The sequence below is a fragment of the Narcine bancroftii genome, chromosome 4 (assembly GCF_036971445.1).
Source record: "Narcine bancroftii isolate sNarBan1 chromosome 4, sNarBan1.hap1, whole genome shotgun sequence".
Lineage (NCBI taxonomy): Eukaryota > Metazoa > Chordata > Chondrichthyes > Torpediniformes > Narcinidae > Narcine > Narcine bancroftii.
In genome coordinates, this window is record NC_091472.1 from 189,010,176 (window position 1) to 189,035,157 (window position 24,982).

The 24,982-nt window shown below is 39.0% G+C and overlaps 1 protein-coding gene and 1 long non-coding RNA gene across 3 annotated transcripts in view; one reads left to right on the forward strand and one right to left on the reverse strand.

The window, feature by feature from the left end:
• Nucleotides 1-24,982, forward strand: part of rhof (ras homolog family member F) — a 58,930-nt gene that overhangs the window by 24,854 nt on the left and 9,094 nt on the right. For both annotated transcript variants that reach the window (XR_011356269.1, XM_069933286.1), the window contains exons 4-5: nt 21,863-21,972; nt 23,877-24,011. Coding sequence is in view for 1 of the 2 variants with exons in the window: in XM_069933286.1 (XP_069789387.1) it covers nt 21,863-21,972; nt 23,877-24,011 (245 nt within the window). In the remaining variant the exon portion in view is untranslated. The remainder of the gene's footprint in view (nt 1-21,862; nt 21,973-23,876; nt 24,012-24,982) is intronic.
• On the reverse strand, nt 16,420-21,904 carry LOC138761344 (uncharacterized). The gene is made up of 3 exons (XR_011356270.1): nt 21,835-21,904; nt 21,285-21,419; nt 16,420-16,546 (listed from the first exon to the last, which is right to left on the reverse strand). It is a non-coding gene; the product is annotated as an uncharacterized lncRNA (long non-coding RNA).

Below are 24,982 nucleotides of genomic sequence, written 5' to 3' on the forward strand. Positions count from 1 at the left end.
GTTTATCTTGTATCCCGACACTTCTCCATATTCCTTCAATTTCTTATATAGTTCTTTTATTGATAGTTCTGGTTCTGTTAAGTACACTATCACATCATCCGCAAACAGACTGATTTTATATTCCCTGTCTTTTATTTTTATTCCTTTTATATTATTATCTCTTCTTATCGATTCTGCTAGTGGTTCTATAGCTAGCGCAAACAATAATGGTGATAGTGGGCATCCCTGCCGCGTTGACCTGCTTAAGTTAAATTGCTTTGATACATGTCCATTTACTGTCACTTTCGCTAACGGTCCCTTATATAATGCTTTAATCCAATTAATATACTTCTCCGGTAAACTGAATTTTTGCAATACTTTGAACAAGTAATTCCATTCTACTCTGTCGAAGGCCTTCTCTGCGTCTAAAGCAACTGCTACTGCCGGTGCTTTATTTCCTTCTACTGCATGAATTAAGTTAATAAATTTACAAATATTGTCTGTTGTGCGTCTTTTTTTGATAAATCCAGTTTGGTCTAAATTTACCATTTTCGGTACCTGTTCTGCTAATCTGTTCGCTAATAGTTTAGCTATTATCTTATAATCTGTGTTTAGCAGAGATATTGGTCTATATGACGCTGGTGAGAGTGGATCTTTCCCTTGTTTTAGTATCACTGTAATTATTGCTGTTTTACATGAATCTGGTAAGTTTTGTGTCTCATCAATCTGGTTGATTACATCCAGGAGGGGCGGTATTATTAGGTCTTTAAATGTTTTGTAGAATTCTATTGGGAGTCCATCCTCTCCTGGTGTCTTATTATTTGGTAAATTTTTTATTATCTCTTGTATTTCTACTGTTCCAAATGGTTCTGTTAATTTATTTTGTTCCTCTATTTGTAGTTTTGGTAGTTCAATTTTAGTCAAAAATTCATCTATTTTCCCTTCTTTCCCTTCGTTTTCGGTTCGGTATAATTGTTCATAGAATTCTCTAAAGTTTTCCTTAATTTCTTTTGGATTATATGTAATTTGTTTGTCTTTTTTCCTTGTTGCCAATACCATTTTCTTAGTTTGCTCTGTCTTAAGCTGCCATGCTAGGATTTTGTGTGTTTTTTCCCCTAGTTCATAATATTTCTGTTTTGTCTTCATTATATTCTTCTCCACCTTATATGTTTGTAATGTTTCATATTTTATTTTTTTATCCGCCAATTCTATTCTTTTGGTTGTATCTTCCTTTATTGCTAATTTTTTTTCTATGTTTATTATTTCCCTTTCCAACTGCTCTGTTTCCTGATTATAGTCCTTCTTCATCTTGGTTGCATAACTTATTATTTGCCCTCTAATGAATGCTTTCATTGCGTCCCATAGTATAAACTTATCTTCCACTGATTCCGTATTTACTTCAAAGTACATTTTTAATTGTTTTTCAATAAATTCTCTAAAATCCTGTCTTTTACGTAGCATGGGGTTTAATCTCCATCTATACATTCTTGGAGGGATGTCCTCTAGCTCTATTGCCAATAACAGGGGTGAGTGGTCCGATAATAGTCTAGCTTTATATTCCGTTTTCCTAACTCTCCCTTGAATGTGGGCTGATAACAGGAATAGGTCTATCCTTGAGTATGTTTTATGTCTAGTCGAGTAGTATGAGTATTCCTTTTCTTTTGGGTTTTGTTTCCTCCATATGTCCACAAGTTTCATTTCTTGCATTGATTTAATTATAAATTTGGTTACTTTGTTCTTCCTGTTAATTTTTTTCCCCGTTTTATCCATATTTGGATCCAAATTCAGATTGAAATCCCCTCCTATTAGTATGTTCCCTTGCGTATTAGCTACCTTCAAAAAGATATCTTGCATAAACTTTTGATCTTCTTCGTTAGGTGAATATATATTAAGTAGATTCCAAAGCTCTGCATATATCTGACATTTTATCATAACATATCTCCCTGCTGGATCTATTATTTCCTCTTCTATTTTAAATGGCACATTCTTGCTAATTAATATAGCCACTCCTCTTGCTTTTGAATTATACGATGCTGCTGTTACATGTCCTACCCAATCTCTCTTTAATTTCTTGTGCTCCAATTCAGTTAAGTGTGTTTCTTGGACAAATGCTATATCTATTTTTTCCTTTTTCAGTAAATTTAGTAGTTTCTTCCTTTTAATTTGGTTATGTATTCCATTAATATTTAGAGTCATATAGTTCAGCGTAGCCATTTTATATTTTGTTTATCTTCTCTTTCCGTTTTTCCATCATTACCTTTCCTCCTTTTCCATTTCTGTTTTCTTATTTTCAACTCTTTACCAGACAACATTCCTACAACATCCAACATTTTCCTTATTCTCCTATTTCTATCTTCTTTATCCCCAATCTCCCCTTCCCCTCCTGAGTTGCCCTTTATCCCTTGTCGGACAACCACATCTCCCCTCTCCATTTGGATTTGCGAATCCACTCGCAAGCGTCAACTGATTTTGCAGTGACCGCTCTTTTCCCCCACCCAGCCCCCCCCCAGAAAAGATTTCGCTTTTTATATGTCACAAAGGTCACTCTTTTAATTCCCTCCTTATTCTCTCTATTCCATTACCTTCCCTTATTAATTCTTGTCTATACTCTCTATGTTTTCCTCTAATTACAGATACTTTCACATATGCCCATTGTCTCTATTCACTCTTATACCTCTTTACCCGCATACATATCAATCGTGGTCATTTTTACCCTCCTTACCCGTCTTCATCCCTCAGTCTATTTTTGACCAAGCGATTTCTTTAGGCAGTCCTTGTACCTTTTCTTTGGTGCACCTCTGTCACGGTGGCCAGTGGAGAGCTCGCCATATAACACGATCTTGGGAAGGCGATGGTCCTCCATTCTGGAGACGTGACCCATCCAGCGCAGCTGGATCTTCAGCAGCGTGGATTCGATGCTGTCGGCCTCTGCCAGCTCCAGTACTTTGATGTTGGAGATGAAGTCGCTATATACTTCCTAGCTACCAACAGTGCAACCTTAGCAAACTGAATTTGGTACTTGGACAGTTTAAAATTAACTTACTCAATATCTCCCAGAATGTATGACTCTGGAGGCTTACTCTTAGTTTTAAGAATAAATTGGATAGATACATGGATGGGAGAGGTCTGGAAGATTATGGAATGGGTGCAGGTCAATGAGGCTAGAGTAATGATGTTTTGACACAGACTAGAAGGCCTGAATGGCCTGTTTTCTGTGTAGGAGTTTTCTATGGTTCTATGGAGGAAATTCATACAGTTATAAAGATAGCACTCCATCCAAGGGACAGAATCATACCTAGTCCCTGGAGTCAGAAGGCAGCAGCATTAACTGCTGCATGCAGTTTTCTAATTAATAATTTATTCCAAATATGACATTGTGGAGCATAGTGTAGCATTTAAAATCTTTTCATTCTCAGAGTTTTCTTCCTCTTCTCAGAGGAGCTTGGAAAATGCATATCACTAAAAGTGTCTATTCTAATTGCTAGCTTAATACAACTACAGAACTGCATAAGATCAGAGACATGGCCAAAAGAAGGTCTGGATGTGCAATTCAACATAATCTACTTATTCCAATATTCAAAATTATCAGGTGTGAGATGAGATATGTAATTTTTTTTAAAAAAGGCAATGACATTGTAATAATGATTAAGGAGTCCATTACAGTTATGAGGGTGGATTTTAGAGAAAATCTTCAAATAAAACTATTTGGTAGAGCTTAGCAACACTAGTGGGAATCACTTTGCCAGGATGTGGCACGCAAGAGACATAAGATTATAGAAGTAAGGGATTTAATCTTCCTTAATATTGTGGAGGTTTGGTGTAATAGCATAAACCCTGGAAAATTTCTACAGATGTGTGGTGGAGAGTGTGCTGACCAGCTGCATCACTGTCTGGTATAAGGACACCAATATTCTTGAGCATAAAGGCCTGCAAAAGGTAGTGGACATAGCCCAGGACATCACGGTCAAAAACCCTCCCCACCATCAAGAATGTCTCCAGGGTACATTGCCGTCAATGAGCAGTAGCAATCATCAAGGATCCACACCACAGGGGAGTCACGCAATGGAGTAGTGGCCGGACGATGAACTCCAGCCCTCTCCAGAAAAGTCGGGAAAAACAAAGGAAAACACAAAGGCACAAAAATAAAAATTAAAGAAAAGTGAGTATAAAGGTGGAAAGAAGATGGCGACGAAAAAAGAAAAATCGAAATCAATGGTAAGAAGACAGGAAGAGAAGACAACGGAAGAAGAAGAAGAAGGCCTTACCTGCTCGAAGAGGCCCGCGGTGGAGAGAGAAACCCGCTCCCTCAGGTCGGTAAAAAGTGGACTACAAAAATGGCTCGCTGAGCCGAGTAAAAGTGCGCAACCGCGCATGCAAAAAAAACACACCGACGGGAGGGGTGACCAGCTGGGGAGTCGATCTCCACAGCCGGCAATGACAGCTGCAGAACACCTGCAGCAAGAGGAGAACATAGAAGACAACGAAAACAAGAAAGAAGAGAAGAAAAAGGCAACAAAGAAACAACAGATGGCCAACCCAGAGGAAGAAGAAAAGGAAGAGGAAGAGTACAGTGAAATAGAAGAAGAAGGGAAAGGCAAGATAAAGGATATACTTTCTCTTATTAAAGAATACATGGAATCATTTAAAGAATGGCAAGCGCAAGAATTTAATGATTTAAGAAGAAGAATAAACAATACAGAAGAGAAAATGGATAAAATAGATATGACCTTAACAGAAATTTGAAAGAAAATGGATAAAATGGAAGAGCGAGAAGCAGCAGTAGAAATGGAGGTAGAGGACTTAAAAAAGAAATTAGAGGAATCTAATAAAAAAGTTATAGAGACACAAGAACTGTTAGCTCAGAAAATAGATATAATGGAAAATTATAACAGAAGAAATAACATAAAGATAGTGGGCCTTAAGGAAGATGAAGAAGGCAAGAATATGAGAGAGTTTATAAAAGATTGGATCCCCAGGATCCTAGGATGTCCAGAACTACAGCAAGATATGGAAATAGAAAGGGCACATAGAGCATTGGCCTCTAAACCACAACCACAACAAAGGCCAAGATCTATTTTAGTAAAATTCCTAAGATATACTACAAGAGAAAAGGTACTGGAGAAGACAATGGAAAAAGTAAGAGAGGGCAACAAGCCACTGGAGTATAAAGGGCAAAAAATCTTCATTTATCCAGATATAAGTTTTGAACTCCTGAAGAAGAGAAAGGAGTTCAATACAGCAAAGGCGATTTTATGGAAGAAAGGGTATAAATTTATACTAAAGCATCCAGCGGTATTGAAAATATTTATTCCAGGACAACAAAAAAGACTATTCTCGGATCCAGAGGAAGCACGAAATTTGCAGAACAATTACAAAATAGACTGAGGGATGAAGACGTGTGATGAGAGTACAAAAGACTGAGAACTAAAAAGACACATAAGTTTTGAACTGAAGAACAGAAAGGAGTTCAATACATCGAAAACAATCTTATGGGGAAAAAAAACTATTCTCGGATCCAGAGGAAGCAAGGAATTTTGCAGAACAACTACAAAACAACCAGAGAGATGAAGATATGTAATAAGAGTAAAAATGACCATGATTTATATGTATGTGGGTAAAGAGGTATATGTGTGTATATGTATAATGTGCATACATGAATGTATCCGTATTTAGAGGAAAATATAGATAGTATAGACAAGAATTAATAAGGGAAGGAAATGGAATAGAGGGAATAAGGAGGGAACTAAAAGAGTAACCTTTGTTACATATGAAAAGTGAAATCTTTTCTGGGGGGGGCTGTGTGGGGAGGAGTTGCGGTCACTGCAAAATCAGCTGACGCTTGCGAGTGAATTCGCAAATCCAAATGGAAAGAGGAGATGTGGTTGTCCGACAAGGGATAAAGGACAACTCAGGAGGGGAAGGGGAGATTGGGGCAAAAGAAGTTTTAAATAGGGGAATAAGGAAAAATTATTTTTATTTTTTTTTAATGTTTTATTTTTCACACCATAAATCACATTAGCCATGATATACACTATTTCTTTTTCACACATATACAGTGACATTTTCTCTCCCCCCCCTTCCTCCCAAGCAACCCCTCCACCCCCCCCTCTCATCCATTTTAGGTATACAATCTAGGTTGCATTAAGCCAGTCAGACAATGTTGTCATTCAACAAAAATACACCAGAAATTCTACTGAGTCCATTCTTTTCTTTCCTTCTCCTTCCATCAACTTAGGTAATGTTTGTCCCCGGTAGGTTTTCGCTATTGTATTTAATGTAAGGCTCCTATACTTGTTCGAATATTTCAATATTATTTCTTAACCTATATATTATTTTTTCTAATGGAATACATTTATTCATTTAAATTTAGTAGTTTCTTCCTTTTAATTTGTTTATGTATTCCATTAATATTTAAAGTCATATAGTTCAGCGTAGCCCTTTTATATTTTGTTTATCTTCTCTTTCCGTTTTTCTATCATTACCTTTCCTCCTTTTCCATTTCTGTTTTCTTATTTTCAACTCTTTATAAGACAACATTCCTACAACATTCAACATTTTCCTTATTCTCCTATTTCTATCTTATTTATCCCCAATCTCCCCTTCACCTCCTGAGTTGTCCTTTATCCCTTGTCGGACAACCACATCTCCCCTCTCCATTTGGATTTGCGAATCCACTCGCAAGCGTCAACTGATTTTGCAGTGACCGCTATTTCCCCCCACCCCGCCCCCCCAGAAAAGATTTGACTTTTCATATGTCACAAAGGTCACTCTTTTAATTCCCTCCTTATTCTCTCTATTCCATTACCTTCCCTTATTAATTCTTGTCTATACTATCTATATTTTCCTCTAAGTACAGATACATTCACGTATGTACATTGTCTCTATTCACTCTTATACCTCTTTACCCGCATACATATCAATCGTGATCATTTTTACTCTCATTACCCGTCTTCATCCCTCAGTCTATTTTTGTCTTTACCCACATACATATCAATCGTGATCATTTTAACTCTCATTACCCGTCTTCCTCCCTCAGTCTATTTTTGTAATTGTTCTGCAAATTTTCATGCTTCTTCTGGATCCGAGAATAGTCTGTTTTGTTGTCCTGGCATAAATATTTTCAATACCGCTGGATGCTTTAGTATAAATTTATACCCTTTCTTCCATAAAATCGCCTTTGCTGTATTGAACTCTTTTCTCTTTTTTAGGAGTTCAAAACATATATCTGGATAAATGAAGATTTTTTGCCCTTTATACTCCAGTGGTTTGTTGCCCTCTCTTACTTTTTCCATTGTCTTCTCCAGTACTTTTTCTCTTGTAGTATATCTTAGGAATTTTACTACAATAGATCTTGGTTTTTGTTGTGGTTGTGGTTTAGAGGCCAATACTCTATGTGCCCTTTCTATTTCCATTTCTTGCTGTAGTTCTGGACATCCTAGGGTCTTAGGGATCCACTCTTTTATAAACTCCCTCATATTCTTGCCTTCTTCATCTTCCTTAAGGCCCACTATCTTTATGTTATTTCTTCTGTTATGGTTTTCCATTGTATCTATTTTTTGAGCTAGTAGTTCTTGTGTCTCTTTAGTTTTTTTATTAGATTCCTCCAATTTCTTTTTTAAGTCTTCTACCTCCATTTCTGCTGCTACTGCCCGCTCTTCCATCTTGTCCATTTTCTTTCCCATTTCTGTTAAGGTCATCTCTATTTTATTTATTTTCTCTTCTGTGTTGTTTATTCTTTTTCTTAAATCCTTAAATTCCTGTGTTTGCCATTCTTTAAATGACTCCATGTATCCTTTAATAAGAGAAAGTATATCCTTTATCTTGCTTTTCTTTTCTTCTTCTATTTCACTGTACTCTTCCTCTTCTTCCTCTGGGTTGGCCATCTGTTGTTTCTTTGGTGCCCTTTCCTCCTCTTCTTTCTTGTTTCTATTGTCTTCTGTGGTCTCTTCTTGCTGCAGGTGTTCTGCAGCTGACGTTGCCGGCTGTGGAGATCAACTCCCCAGCTGGTCCCCCTTCCCGTCGGTGTGTTTTTTTTCACCTTTTTCCTCCTTTGTCTTCTCTTCCTCTCTTCTTACCGTTGCTTTCGATTTTTCTTTTTTTGTCGCCATCTTCTTTCCACCTTTATACTTACTTTTCTGTAACTTTTATTTCTGTGCCTTTGTGTTTTCCTTTGTTTTTCCCGACTTTTCTGGAGAGGGCTGGAGTTCACCGTCCGGCCACTACTCCATCACGTGACTCCTCCAAGGAAAATGTTTGATGTTTTAGGAATGTTGTCTTCTAAAGGGTTCAAAACAAGAAAACAGAAATGGATAAGAAGGAAAGGTAATGATGGAGAAACGGAAAGGGAAGATAAACAAAGTATAAAATGGCTACGTTGAACTATATGACTTTAAATATTAGTGGAATACATAACCAAATTAAAAGGAAGAAACTGCTAAATTTACTGAAAAAAGAAAAAATTGATATAGCATTCGTGCAAGAAACACATTTAACTGAATTGGAGCACAAGAAATTAAAGAGAGATTGGGTAGGACACGTAACAGCAGCATCGTATAATTCAAAAGCAAGAGGAGTAGCTATATTAATTAGTAAAAATGAGCCATTTAAAATAGAAGAGGAAATAATAGATCCAGCAGGGAGATATGTAATGATAAAATGTCAGATATATTCGGAGTTTTGGAATCTACTCAATGTATATTCACCTAACGAAGAAGATCAAAAGTTTATGCAAGATATCTTTTTGAAGGTAGCAGATACGCAAGGGAACATATTAATAGGAGGGGACTTCAACCTGAATTTGGATTCAAATATGGACAAAACTGGGAAAAAAAATTAACAGAAAGAACAAAGTAACCAAATTTAAAATTAAATCGATGGAAGAAATGCAACTTTTGGATATATGGAGGAAACAACACCCAAAGGAAAAGGAATATTCATATTACTCGGCTAGACATAAAACATACTCAAGAATAGACCTATTTTTGTTATCAGCTCGTATGCAAGATAGAGTAAGAAAAACAGAATATAAAGCTAGAATACTATCGGACCATTCACCCTTAATATTGACAGTAAAGTTAGAAGACATGCCTACAAGAATGTATAGATGGAGATTAAACTCCATGTTACTTAAAAGGCAGGATTTTAGAGAATTTATTGAAAAACAAATAAAAATGTATTTTGAAATAAATACGGAATCAGTGGAAGATAAGTTTATACTATGGGATGCAATGAAAGCATTCATTAGAGGGAAAATAATAAGTTATGTAACCAAGATGAAGAAGGACTATAATCAGGAAACAGAGCAGTTGGAAAGGGAAATAGTAAATATAGAAAAAGAATTAGCAATGAAGGAAGATACAACTAAAAGAAGAGAATTGGCGGATAAAAAAATAAAATATGAAACACTACAAACATATAAGGTGGAGAAGAATATAATGAAGACAAAACAGAAATATTATGAACTGGGTGAAAAAACGCACAAAATCCTAGCATGGCAGCTTAAGACAGAACAAGCTAAGAAAATGGTATTGGCATCAAGGAAAAAAGACAAACAAATTACATATAATCCAAAAGAAATTAAGGAAAACTTTAGAGAATTCTATGAACAATTATACCGAACTGAAAACGAAGGGAAAGAAGGGAAAATAGATGAATTTCTGACTAAAATTGAACTACCAAAACTACAAATAGAGGAACAAAATAAATTAACAGAGCCATTTGGAATAGTAGAAATACAAGAGATAATTAAAAAATTACCAAATAATAAGACACCAGGAGAGGATGGATTCCCAATAGAATTCTACAAAACATTTAAAGACTTATTAATTCCGCCCCTCCTGGAAGTAATCAACCAGATTGATAAAACACAAAGCTTACCAGATTCATGTAAAACAGCAATAATTACAGTAAAACTAAAGCAAGGGAAAGATCCACTCTCACCAGCGTCATATAGACCAATATCTTTACTTAACACAGATTATAAGATAATAGCTAAACTATTAGCAAACAGATTAGCAGAGTATGTACCGAAAATGGTAAATTTAGACCAAACTGGATTTATTAAAAAAAGACGCACAACAGACAATATTTGTAAATTTATTAACTTAATTCATGCAGTAGAAGGGAATAAAGCACCTACAGTAGCAGTTGCTTGAGACGCAGAGAAGGCCTTTGATAGAGTAGAATGGAATTATTTGTTCAAAGTATTGCAAAAATTCAGTATATTAATTGGATTAAAGCATTATATAAGGGACCGTTAGCGAAAGTGACAGTAAATGGACATGTATCAAAGCAATTTAACTTAAGCAGGTCAACACGGCAGGGATGCCCACTATCAACTTAATTGTTTGCGTTAGCTATAGAACCACTAGCAGAATTGATAAGAACAGATAATAATATAAAAGGAATAAAAATAAAAGACAAGGAATATAAAATCAGTTTATTTGCGGATGATGTTATAGTGTACTTAACAGAACCAGAACTATCAATAAAAGAATTATATAAGAAATTGAAGGAATATGGAGAAGTGTCGGGTTACAAGATAAACGTAAATAAAAGTGAAGCAATGCCTATGAATAATGCGGATTTCTCAAAATTTAAGAAGGAATCACCATTTAGATGGCAAATGGAAGCAATAAGATACCTAGGTGTACAAATAAACAAAAATCTCGGCCAACTATATAAACTCAATTATTATCCACTAATGAAAAAATTACAGGACGATTTAGAGCATTGGAAAGATTTACCACTAACACTAATAGGAAGGATAAACTGTATTAAAATGAACATTTTTCCAAGGATATTATACCTATTTCAGGCATTGCCAATACACTTGACAGAGAAATTCTTCAAGGAGTTAAAGGAAATAATAAGGATATTTTTATGGAGAGTGCGGAAACCGAGGATAGCACTAGATAAATTAACAGAATGGTATAAACAAGAAGGCTTACAACTGCCAAACTTTGAAAATTATTATAGAGCTGCACAATTAAGATACCTATCAGATTTTTATCAAACAAGGGAAAAGCCAGATTGGACGAGATTAGAATTAGATAAAATAGGGGAAAAGATACCTGAACACATATTATATAAATGGGATGAAAAATTGGTACAACTTAGAAGTTCTCCAGTATTACATCATCTCCTCAATATTTGGAAGAAGATTCATGTAGAAAGAAATAAAACAAATTATCAATTACCAAAACTAATATTGACGCAAAACAAGTTACTCCCTTTTACAATAGATAACCTTTCCTTTAGAGAATGGGAAAAAAAGGGATTAAAAGAATAGAAAATTGTTTTTTAGTAAATAGATTCTTATCCTTTGAACAAATGAAAGATAAGTACAATATAACTCAAGATACAGCGCTGGCATATTACCAATTGAGATCCTACTTGAAGGATAAATTAGGAAGGAGCTTGAGTTTGCCAGAGGGAAGTAACCTTGAATATGTGATTACAGATACAATGTTAATCAAAAGATTTATAACAAATATGTATATTAAACTGCAAGAAAAGGAGAATGAGGAAACAAATGGTAAAACTAAACAAAAATGGGAACAAGATTTAAATATAAAGATAAAAAAGGAAACATGGGAGAAGTTATGCTCCGGAACGATGAGAAATACAATAAATACGAGGTTACGTATGATACAATATAACTGGATACACAGGCTATACATTACACCTCAAAAGTTAAATAAATGGAACCCAACAGTATCTGATAGATGTTTTCGATGTAAAAAGAAATGGGAACAACAATTCATGCAATCTGGACATGTGAGAAAGTAAAAAAAATTTTGGGAAGATCTAAATCAGATATTAAATAAAATAACAGAAAACAATATACCAAAGAATCCAGAGATCTTCCTCCTAAGTAACATAAAAAACAAAGAATTTGGAATTGATTTGGAGGATGCACAAAAAAGATTTGTTAAGATAGCTCTAGCCGTAGCAAAAAAATGTATTATGTCAACCTGGAAATTAGAAGATAATTTGAAAATACAACAATGGTATATAGAAATGAATAAATGTATTCCATTGGAAAAAATAACATATAGTTTAAGAAATAATATTGAAATATTCGAACAAATTTGGGAGCCTTACATTAAATACAATAGCGAAAACCTACCGGGGACAGTCATTACCTAAGTTAACGGAAGGAAAAGGAAATGAAAAGAATGGACTCAGTAGAATTTCTGGTGTATTTTTATTGAATGACAACATTGTCTGACTGGTTTAATGTATCCTAGAATGTATACCTTAAATGGATGGGAGGGGAGAGGTAGGGAGGGTGGGATGGGAGGAGGGAGGCGGGGGGAGAAAATGGCACTGTATATGTGTGAAAAGTAAAAAGTGTGTACCATGGTTAATGTGATTTATGGTGTGAAAAATAAAAAATTTTAAAAAAAAGGATCCACATCACCCAGCACACGCTCTGTTCTCACTGCTACCATTAGGAAAGAGGTGTAGGTGCCACAAGACCCACTCCACCAGTCTCAGGAGCAGCTCCTGCCCTCCATCATCAGACTCCTCAATAACAAACTCAATCAGAGACTCATTTAAGGACTTTCTTGATTTTTTATTTCTCTGTATTGCAGTCAGTTTGCTTACATTTCTTTATCTGTTTACAGGTGTACATTGAATACAGTTTTTTTTGCCCTACCAATTAGTGGTAGTTCTGCCTCACCCACAGGAAAATGAATCTCAGAGTTGTATGTGATGTCGTGTATGTACTCGGACAATAAATCTGAAATCTAACTAGGATTAATTTAGTGTGACAGGCATGGAGGCAGAGGGTGTGGTGATTTTAAAGTGCATCTGGGAGAATATTTTGAATTGGTACATAGATGGGTTTCAAGAGAATGGGCAGAACTGGACTGAATCTTGGGGACATGGTTCAAGTGTCAGTGGAAGAGCATGTTGGAGATGATGTCTATAACTCTGTAGTAAAGGAGTTATGGAAAAGGATAAGGATGGTACAAGAATTAAGGTCTTGGATTGAGGGAAGTCCAAATTTAACATGATAAGACTGGAGGTGACAAAGATGGGCTGAGGGCATTCACTTGTTGGTTGGACGACATCAGCAAAGTTCATCTTGTTACAACTAATGAGAGTTCAGGCCCAACATGTTACCATCAGGGGTGAAATTAAAGAAGTCCAAGAAACTGAATGTCAAGAGATATCAAGAACAATGTAAAAAAAAACCATGGTTTTTGCCTGTGATGTCCTGGGCTGTGTCCACTACCTTTTGCTGGGCTTTACCCTCAGGAATATTGGTGAAAACAAGAGTGAACTTGCAGAAGTACAGAAAATGCAAGGGGTGCTTTGAGAAATTAAGAGGGTGAGATTTGGAGACAAGTCGAGGAAAATTCCAGAACACTTTATAAGTTTATATACACAAAAGGCCAGGGAAAGGGTGGCTCTCGGGTCCAAAGTGATAATCTGTGCATGGAGCCAGAAGATGTCAATGAAGTCATCATATTATTCCCATATATACTAATGAAGAAGGACATTTTATTTGGAGAACACAGGGAGGATGAATGTCAAACTCTAGAACGTGTTATTAAAAAGGATGTGGTATTCAATGTCTTTGCAAGTATAATGTTATATATTTAAATTTTCAAAAGGCTTTCGATAAGGTGCTACAAGTTAGACTGATAAATAAGATGAAGGTCTATGGAATTACAGGGACTTTATTAGACTGGATAGAAAATTGGCTGATAGTCAGAAAGCAAAGGGTTGAAATTGAGGGATTCCATTCAGAATGGCTGTCTGTAACGATTGGTGTTCTGCAGGGGTCGGTCTTGAGACCGCTGCTGTTTACAGTTTATATTAACACTTGGGATCGTGGACTAAATAGTTTTATGGCCAAATTTGCAGATGACGCCAAGATAGGTGTTGAAGAAACCGTAAAATTGCAGTGGGATATGGAATGATTGGGCAAATATATTGCAGATGAAGTACAATGTTGAGAAGTGTTCCGTTCTATATTTTGGCAGTGGAAATAAACAGGCAGAGAACTATCTGGATGGGGGGAAAAAATTCAATCCTCGGAGGAGCAAAGAAACCTGGGCATCCTTGTGCAGAGTCATCTAAAAGTTAATGCCCAGGTGGGATTGGTAGTGAAGAAGGCAAATACTATGCTAGCGTTCATTTCAAGAGGTATTGTGTTTAAAAGTAGAGAGGTGTAAATGAGACTCTATAGGGCACTGGAATTTAGAGTACTGTGTACAGTTTTGGGCCCTCTATCTTAGAAAAGATGTGAAGTTGTTGGAAAGGGGGCAGAGGAGATTTAGCAGGATGATTCCTGGAACGGAGGGGCTGGCGTATGGGGAACGTTTGGCAGCTCTAGGATTGTACTCGTTGGAGTACAAGAGAGTGAGGGGAGATCTCATAGAGACATTTTGAATATTGAAAGGTTTTGACAGAGTGAATGCGGATAAGATATTTCCCTTGATGGGTGAATTGAGGATGGGGTCATAGTCTTAAAATTAGAAATTATCCGATTAAAACAGAGTAGAGGAAGAACTTCTTTAGTCAGAGGGTCGTGGATCTGTGGAACTCACTGCCGCACAAAGCAGTGGAGGCCAGATCACTGGGAGTATTTAAACAGGAAATGGATAGGTACCTCATTAGTAAGGGTATCAAGGGATATGGGGAAAAGGCTGGAAATTGGAACTAGGTGTGAGCATAATTCAATTTAGAGTAGAGACTCGATGGGCCTAATGGCCCTCTTCTGTTTCTTTAACTTGTGAATGTTGGTTAAATCCTCAGAGTCTGGAGAGATGTATCCCAGACCTCTGTAGGAGGTAGAGGAGAACATTTCTGGGGTCAAGACCGAGATTTTCAAGTCTTTGCTGGCCATAGGAGAGGTGCCAGATGATTGGAAGATGGTAAATATTTTACCCTTATTCAAGAAGGGCAAAATGGATAAGCCAGGTGATCAGAGGCCTAACATTAATGGTAGGGAAGTTATTTGAAAATTCCTGAGGTGGAGGATTAATCTCCAGTTGGAAAGGGAGAAATTAACCCAAAAGAGTCAGCATTGTTTCCTTCAGGGGAGATCAATTTGAATGAATTCTCAAACAGGTATTAATGAGGCCAATGTGTGGATACCGTCTACATCAATTTAAACAAAACCTTCAACAAGGTCCTGAACAGGAGACTGGCCCAAACGATTGGATTGAATGGGATCCAGGGCAAATTGGCAAAATGGATTCAAAATAGGGCTCTTCAGGAATAGAAAAAAAACATGAAAGAACACAAACGAGAAATCAGGAGGGCCAAAAGGGGACGTGAAATTATGAAGGAAAATCCTAAGAGACATTTAAAACAAGCAGGTGGTGAGGGAACGGGTGGTTAGGGTGAGAGTAGGACAGGAGAAGGACATGGAAGATAGTGATATCAGTGTGGGGATCTGCTAATATTCTAAGGCATGTAGATAGCAATGTGGGCAAGGTGTGGGGTCTACTGCAGAACATTAAGATGGAGGCATCCCGAGGACATGAGATGGAACTTCGGTTATTGAGTGAGGCATTAGAGGGAAGTTGACATTGATCTGCATATCCTCCCTCACCACAGGTGGGGTCCCAGAGGACTGGAGGAAAACCAATGTTGTTCCTTAAGGAAGGCCTTGGGGATATTTCAGCAAATTATAGGTAAGTGACCTTTATATCAGTCAGTGGTAGGGATTCTTGGGCATTGGATCAACTCCTATCTGGAAAAGCATAGACTTGTTCGGGATAGTTAGCACGGCTCTGTACTGGAGAGGTCACGTCTTACAAACCTGGATTGAATGAACGTTCATGAGCTTATTCCAGCAAGAATTAATGGAACATTGAAGCACATCACAGGAAACATATCAACTCTAGTTAAAGTAGCTAGGCCAGTAAATGCTGGTAATGTGGCCCAGGGATAATAATCTGTGTAGATGAGTTATAACATTGTACGTACAACTGAGCTATTTGCAGAAATTTCTGTCATGATTTCTTTCCGCTCACTCCTCAACCCCACCTTCCACCATTATAGACTCAAAAGAAGTAAATTGTACATTATTTCTAAAATTAGTCTTTCAATACCAATAATGGCCTCTGTCCAACTTTGTTGCGTAGAGATTTGTAATTAATGCAGTGCATCTCAGCCCCAACATGGCATCAATACTGACATCTTCACTTTGGTTGTTTCCTCTTTATGGGTTGCACCTTTTTGACTTCAAGTGGTTATTTCCTTTTACATGATGGTTTGTTGACATTGGTCATGTTGGATTTCCTTTGGTGAAAAGTCCTCCTCAAAAATGGTGTGCTGCAAATTAGTTCTGGAAAGTTCTGGGATTGTAGCACTATTTTAATAAAAAGACCTTGGAAGGACAGAAGACCTAATCACAAATTACAAATCGATTATTTAATTGTATCTGAATTTTAATCAGAAAAAATGTGTTGGTAAGAAAAATCGGTCATGCTTGTTTTATTGACGGAAAGTTGTTAGGGAACCGCCAGCAAGGGTTCTCCAATGATGCGTTGATCCACTGACAGATTCTAGCACTACAGCCGAACACACTCCCACCTGTCTAAAGCATGAGAGTTACATTTATGTCATGAATATCGCTCAAGTCTACTGAAAAATAATGTATAAGCCATCTTCAAAACATAATGACTTTAATGCAACAGTTTAATTTGTGGAAATTATAAATTTTTATACCTAATCTTAAGGAAACTCACACTCTCACTCTCCTACTCGCAAACCCCCCCACCGCGCACCCTTATGCCTCCTCGCGCAGGCACACACACATACTCAAACCTTCAAAATGAGAAGTCATATGTAGTGTTTAATGATTGAAAGTTAGAAATGTAAATGTGTAGTTCATGAAGTGCAATTACGCCACCAAACCCTCTGAGATATTCAATTTGGTAACCTGTTCTGTTGGTCTCTACTAAATCAAAATGTTGGGAGCATAGCACTGGAAGGTGCTGTTTTCAGAGGTGATCATGATGGCTTGGGTTTACAAACACTGGATGGGAGGAGATAAACTGAGGTCCACTTTGGCCAGAGAGTTGTACATTAAAGATTCAATGACACTTGCGCTCATGGATGTCCTCAAATCGTTGACACCATCCCTTTTTCAAAGAACACCCAGAAAAAGAGTTTAGGCCATGGTTTTCAGTAAGTATGGCATTGTACTTGTCGGCATTTCAAAAGTATTGGGTGTGAATCATTTGGAACAGCCTGAAGATATGATAACAGAAGTTCTTGTTTTCTGAGTTGAATCATTATCTTCAGCTATCCACATAATTTTTCTCTCAGAGACAGACTCTGAGAGTCTGTTTAATTCAAGATTGAAACTATAATGCATTGTTCACCTAAAATGTTGAAATGATAGAAGGAAAAGGATGTGGTTAGGGGTTTCTGCAAAGAGACCGAGACATCTACATCTCTTCCTGTCCTGCCTTTACCAGGAACACACTTTTTTCTTTTCCTGAAGCTTGCATATCTTTCTACAACATTCATTTTCCCAGATGCTAGAAGACATTTTGCATTCCAAGCTCTGCCTTTCCTCAGTAGAACCAGCTAGGTTTTCTTCAGAGACTTTGGGAGCATCTGCATTGAAACGTGCCTCTTTGCAAGATCTCTGGCTACATCGAGTGAGACAGCAACGGAAACAGTTAGCCCAACCCGTCTAAGCAAACCGAGGTGCCTTCCTGAGCAAGTCCCTCGTGTCTGCAGAGAAATACAAGAACTGGAGATGCAGAAATCTTGAGCAAACCGTGGAAAGTGGGAGGGACTCGACAGGTCGGGCAGCATCCATGGGTAGAAATGGACCATGAACATTTCCGACCAGTTTCCTAAACTAGTCTGAAATCTGCTGAGTTCTTCCAGCTTCTCAGCTTTTGCTTCCTCTCGGCAAAAATCCCTCTAAACCTTTCCTCTCCATGAACCTGTCCAAATATCTTTAAAACGTTGCAATTGCCCCTGCCTTCTCCCAATGCTCTGGCAGCTTGTTCCATGAACCCTCCACCTTCTGAGTGGAAAACCCTGTGCCAAAGGCCCCCTTTAAATCTTTCCCTTCTCCCCTTAGACCTGTATAGGATAATGAGTGGAGATAGAGAGAATGCAGTAAAGATCAACAAGCATATCGCCACGACTGGAGAGCTGGAGTTGCGTGAAGAGACGGAATAGGATGGGACTGCTTCCCCTGGAGGGAAGGGGGCTGAGGGGTGACTACAGAGATTTAAGTCATCATGAGAACATACACAAACAAGCTGGTTAGTCATGGTCTTTGTGCCAGGAGAGTAGAAAACTACAGGGCACAAGTTTAAGGGGAGAAGGGAAAGATTTAAAGGGGGCTTTGGGCACAGGTTTTTCCACTCAGAAGGTGGAGGGTTCATGGAACAAGCTGACGTCTTCTGGTGGCCACGTTTCACGGGCCTGCACACTCTCCCGTCACAGCTCTTCCTGTGATCGTCTCCCACACATATTTTTGTTCATCTCCCTGTTCCAGTCCATTCTCTGGAAGGGAATCCTGTCATGAACTGAGGATTTCCTGTGGTGCGTGAACTCCACATTATATTCCTCGTGCAGCATTAGCCAAGTCTCGTTGTAACCAGTAGTAGATTAACCATTAGGCTGAATAGGCCTAAACGTAGGGGTCTGGAAGGGAGGGGGGGGCCCTGAGAGCAAAAATAAAATGGTTTAATTGAGTGTGCACGTGAGTATTTTGGATGATATTTCAGTACTTTTTACACATTTTTTTCATATCTGGAATATTACAAACACTATTTGGTTTTCTAACTTGGGCTCCAAACATAAACATTTAGAAGTAATGCTTTTGGATTTCGTTCTGCAGCCGTGAGATCATGTTTACCACAACGGTGTTATTACATCACGAGTTGTCAACATGTGCGTAAACTGGTTAAAGACAGGGAGCGAAGCCTGTCGGAATATAAATGCCAGTATTGTGAAATCTATAAAATATGATGGTAAACAGAAATGTTACTTGAGTAAGTCCGTGTTTTACGGCTCCCTTACAAATGGCGAGAAAACCGGGAGAAGTCGGCTGTGCTGTTCCCCAAGCACAGGTAAGGCATTTGGTTTTATCTGTTTTCAGGTGAAGACCAGACTTGATTACTCAACAATACTAGTCAGAACATGATTACATGAAAGCACTTCTGGAAAGGACTTCTTGCTTATACATGTAGTACATTACACATAGTACAAAAACGTTATTTAATGTAACTTAACATCACTTTATTCAATGAAGTGGGGGCAAGGACAGGTGGAGCCTAACTAAAGCTCAGCCTAGGGGCTAGGCTGGTAGTTAATCTGCGACTGGTTGTAACATGACATCCCAGGAGTTGTACTGAATACCTCGTCAAGTGTGCCTTCTGCTACGTCCCTCCTTTTAAAAATGAAAAATCAAACAAAAACAAAATCATCCAAATTAACTCTATCACTGCATGCTTCACTTCAGCAAAAGGCCCTCCAGAAAATTGTGCAGTTCTGTGTGGGGGAGCTGGTCCATGACCTTTACCATTTGTCATTTGTGATCAGGGGTGTTATGCTTGTTAACTTGCCACAGTTGAGAGTCAGGACTTCATCGTTGAGTGTCTGCCATCATTAACAGTAGCAAGGCAAGTCATTGACCTCTGTGGTCTTCTTTTCGCTGCCTCCATTTCTTTTCCCAATCTTTGTTGCACTGGTGTTCCAGTTTCATGAGTTGCACAGCAGAAATAATTGCTGATCTTTACTACTTTATCAGTCCCATCTGCTGCATTGTTCTCCTTCCAACCATAGTGCTGGTATCTTTCTGGTCATCTGTGATTAAAATCTACATCAGACCTCTCATGGTTTTTTTTTCTAATTCGTCACCTCCCAGCCAACATCGGTGCAAGTTTGAAGACCTCAGTGGCTCAAACAGCATCTACAGAGGTGAAAGGTGTACATTAATGTTGCAGGTTGCATCAGGACTGAGAAGGAACAGGAAAGTTTCCAGTTTAGAGTGAGGGAAGGGTGGGACAGGCAGGTCAAGTTTGGGGGGTGGGGGGGAAATTCCCTCTCAATCCTCATACAGGGTTTCGACACAAGGACGTCCACATTTTTCCTCCCCTTCTAATGTCTAATCCACTGAGTTCTTCCAGTTTGTGGGGGGTTTTTTTGGTCCAGTTTCCAGCATCTGGAGTCTCTCTTGTCTTCCCTGTAGGCTGGTGGCACATAAATAGGAAGTGTCTCTGATTTCAACTGAACTGCCTTAAAATGTCTGGTTTGCTTCAGTTGGAAATTATGGGTTTACTCCAGAGTCCAGCTGAAATATCACGATGCCCTTGAACCAACATCCATCCAAGTAACTTGTGTTTCTTCCACAGAATTGACATTTTGTACATTGCATCCAGCTGAATCACTACACAAGCCCTTTGATCCACTCTATTGACTTTTGACATCCTGCTTATTTATACATGATTTTCCAATCATTTATTGTACACATCTTATCCTATATTCTGGATATTTCTTTTGTTGCTACTTGTGTAGTTGTGCATAATATTAACATAACTCCTTAGCAACCTTGGCTGTACTTTCCCTGTTCTGTTTTTATCTCGCGTTTCACGTCAGAATCTCTGTGGTAAGGAGACCTCCACATCATGCACGTCTGTGTGCACTTTGGCCTCATGATGGCCCTTCCCTCAGGCTGAGTTCCTAGATTCCATAAATAACTATCCCTGATATACCACTCCCTGTTCTTCATTATGAATATATCAAAGGTTTGTCCCAGGTGAGTAAAGAACAGTTAACATTAATTTGTTTCCATTGCTAGGTGGGGTACAATATACTTATGATGTAAACCAGTGGTTCTCAACCTTTTTCTTTCAATTCACATACCACTTTAGTATTCCCTATGCCAGAGATGCTCTGTGATTAGTAAGGGATTGCTTAAGGTCGTATGTGGCTGGGAAGAAAACGTTTGAAAACCACTATTTTAATTGTACCAAATTGGCTCATTATGTGCACAGTTTCATAACTCCAAAGGAAACCAGCCAATGCCAATTTTTCTCAAGCAAAATATTTCAGTACCAGTTGGGTCTAGAGCAGTGATTCTCAACCTTCCCTTCCCACCCACATACCACCTTAAGCAATCCCTTACTAATCACAGAGCACCGATGGCCTAGGGATGACTTAAAGTGGTATGTGAGTGGAAAGAAAAAGGTTGAGAACCACTGATTAAGACAATGTATTTTCTATGGGAGTCCCATGGTAATCTTCATGATATGATGCAACTTGTCTCCCTTGTGACCACTGAGATACAAGAACACACCAACCTTCATCTATTCCAGCTTCTCTACCAGCTCAAAATAGATTGTAAATCTGTTCCTCCTTTGCTTACATTCTGTAAACTGGTAAATTGCTTGGAGATCCAGTTGTTTGGAAATCCTCACTTGTGAATTGTTTATTCCCTGAAATGAATCACATAGGTCATGTTTCTTGACACAAATTTACTTGTATGTCATTTGTTTGGGAGAGGCCCTGCTTGGCAAGGTGGCCAAAGTTCATATTTCATCACACAGCAAGTCTGATGTGATATTTCTCACCTTCCCTCTCTGAGGTGTGGGAGGGTAGAAATCTCTTTGAACTAGTGAGGTGCTTAGTTTAAAAAAAAAGAATTTGAAGAGATACAACATTACTTACTGCTCTCCCTCAGAACCAAACAGTTTCTAAAATTATGGTAAACTTATGGTATATTAAATCTGATCGACAATTGTACCTTATTTATTTCAACACGGTTAATTTGTAGCCACAGATTGAGTCACTATGGTAATAAAGTAGCTGGTTAATAGTTTAAAATAAAACAGTAAATGGAATTTGCCTCACCTACGTGCTTTTGTCTTGTCTGATTTAGGTCAAGAGGACTATGACAGACTCCGTCCACTTTCCTACCAAGATACAAATGTTATCTTGATCTGTTATGATGTCACAAACCCCACAAGTTTTGAGAATGTTCGCATCAAGGTGAGGCTCCATTTTCATCCAAAGCAAAGTCATGTTAATTTGTTTTAGTGTTGCTCTGGAATTATTAATGGAACGGTATTCCCACTCATTTCCATAAAGCATTTACTGCTCTCTTTCTACGCTAGCCTCGTATGTTACTTCTTAAATCAATAGAAATGTCGGTAGTCTGCTCATATCTCATTTTGATTTACCAGGATATTAACTGGATTGGAAAACTTGTCTTATGAGGCAAGGTTAGCAGAGCTGGGACTTTTCTCTTTAGAGTGTAGAAGAATGAGAGGAGACTTTAAGATTATGTGAGGCATGGATAGGGTGGACAGCCAGTGCCTATTTCCCAGGACAGAATAGCAAACACCAGAAGACATGTACAAAGTGAAGAGAGGATGTCTAGGGGAGATTTCAGGGGAAAGTTTTCTTTACGCAGAAAGATGTGGGAGCTTGGAATGTCTTGCTGGGGATGGTGGCGGAGGCTGAAACATTGTGGACATTTAAGAGACTCTTAGACTCATGGATGGAAGGAAAATGGAGTGTTATGGGGTAGGGAGGGTTTAGTATATTTTTTGGTATAAAAAGTTCGGCACCACATTGAGGGCCGAAGGGCCTGTGTTGTACTGTAGTGTTTTATGTTTATCTTTAGCTGAGGGGTCTATAACCAGAGGGTATAAGTGTAAGGTAAGAGGTTTAGAGGAGACGAAGAATGTTTTCACCTTGGCAGTGGCTGAAATCTGGAACAAATTGCCTAAAAGGGCTGGTGGAGCCACCACATTAAAGAAATTGTTTAGCAGAGCTCTTGAGAACACCATGGCACAGAAGATGACAGGCCAAGAACCAGAAAACGGGGCCAGTATCAATAGGTATTTGATAGGCAAAGATACAGTACTGGGGACTATTTCTCTGCAGCCGCCTTGTCCTGCCTGGGCACACTCGCCCCGACGCAGCCAAAGCAGCACGGCTCATGGGCAACATTCGTACCCAAAGAACCTGAGACTTGTAAATATGTATTTGTCAGACACGGGGCACACAGACCCCCACTACAGAGACTTTATGAAGGCCCATACAAAGTTATGCGACACAAGTGGTCCACATGTCTTTTGGATATGGGGGAGGGGGGGAATGAGACTTTCCCCCTCAACCTGCTCAAGCCGGAATTCCTCAACTCTGACCACCCGATCCATGACCCACCCCCACACCAAAGGGCAGGTCTCCCCAGCACAAGGCCTCACCTAGTGCCGATTCTTTGGGGGGGGGGTGGACAGCATGTAGCAGGCCTTCAAACATGCCATGCCTGAAGCGGCGACCAAACACCGGGAGCCTATGGCCTACACAGCCGGCTGAGATGGCTACACTCTTTGAAGTCAACGCTCGACCTGGCAGCTTGCTGCTGCAGCACCCCACTCTGATGGGCTGGCCAGCAGCAGCCAATTGGGTGGAGCTAGGGAAGCAGCCACACCCAGGGATGAGAGGGGTTTGCTTATTGGCTACTTCCCAGATAGTGTTAAACAGCCAATCCCAGGAAGCAGATCGTAATGCCACCAGTCAGGCGGCATGATGACGTCAGAGATGGACTTCTGAGCCCTTTATAAGGAGAGCTGCCAGAACAATAAAGCAGTGTTGATTTCACTCCCGTAGTGTGTGCCTCTTCTTTGATTGTAACCTCTCCAGCAGCAGCAGCTGCTACAGTTGTAATTGAGTCCTGAAATTTAAGTTCTCTTTCCTCTGAGGCTAATGCCAGGTGTCACCAAAAATTTAGATCATTCTTCTGGGCAAAGTGATGTTAAAAGGAACTGAAACAGATTTGGTGGGACTTTGTGACTTTGTGGGAGATAACATGTCTGAAACGTTAAAGACAATTACAAGTGATGTAAAGTTAGCAATTTATTTTTTTGTTTCCTCAACTATGCTAGTGGGCTCCGGAAGTCAATCACTTTTGCCAGGATACCCCCATCCTCCTCATTGGCTGCAAAACAGACCTCCGAATGGATAAAGAGCGCTTGAGAAGATTACGAGCTGCCCAACAGGAACCAATCACATACAACAAGGTAAGGTGACAAGCGATGACAGCGTGGCTGCGTCTTGCACCACCTCAGGAAATTCCCAATTCCTCACCAATCAATCTTCCAAAGACAACACTTGTAAATCCATTTCCATTTGGAGATTCTGCATGGTAACAGGTCCTTCTGCCCCTCTAGTCCAGGCTGCCTAAATACACCCATGTGGCAGATTAATCCTGTCCATCTATGGAATTTGGGAGGAAAGTGGAGCACAGAAGAGGAGAAAATGTGCAAATTCCTTACAGACAGCGCCAGATTCAAAGCCTGGTCGCTGGTGCTGTGATAGTGTTGGTGTAATTGCTCCGCTAATTATGCCAGCCTTCAGAATCAGAACCCTTTATAATGGTGACCTGGCGTCACACAACAGATATAATTACCAAAGTTCTGTGTGCTTACAGTGGATTAAAAACCTCATACTTAAATCTATACACAGGAAAAAGAACAAATTTTGCAGTTTACCTGTTGTCAACCTTGACCTTTTTGCTCAAGATTTTTCTTTATTAATGACACGAGGTTCTGGAGATGCCACATGCTTTTATTAGGTGTAATGGTGAGACTCTATCAGATACGTCCGGGGCATGGGAATCCCTCATCTCCATATCACATACCATCCTAGCTTTGACATATCAATGTTGATCAGCGCTGGGTCAAAATTGTAGTCACAGATTTGTGGACACAGTGACCCAATTGGCAATAGGAAGAGACCACTTTGAGACCTAAGTAATGCCCATTCTCACTCTGCCGGCCAGGAGTGCAGCCCTAGGCTGATCACACCACTCATCCCAGCCACCCTGACAGAGAGGCTTTGCACATTGCTTCTATTGGCTCATTGCCCTCCAAGCCGAATGGCAATACGATCACTGTAACCAGGAGGACCAGCGAGGGACAAGCCCTCATCCAAGTTCCAGCAGACAGAGGGAAGAACAGAGGTTTACGTCATTTTCCCAGAACAGCAGTGT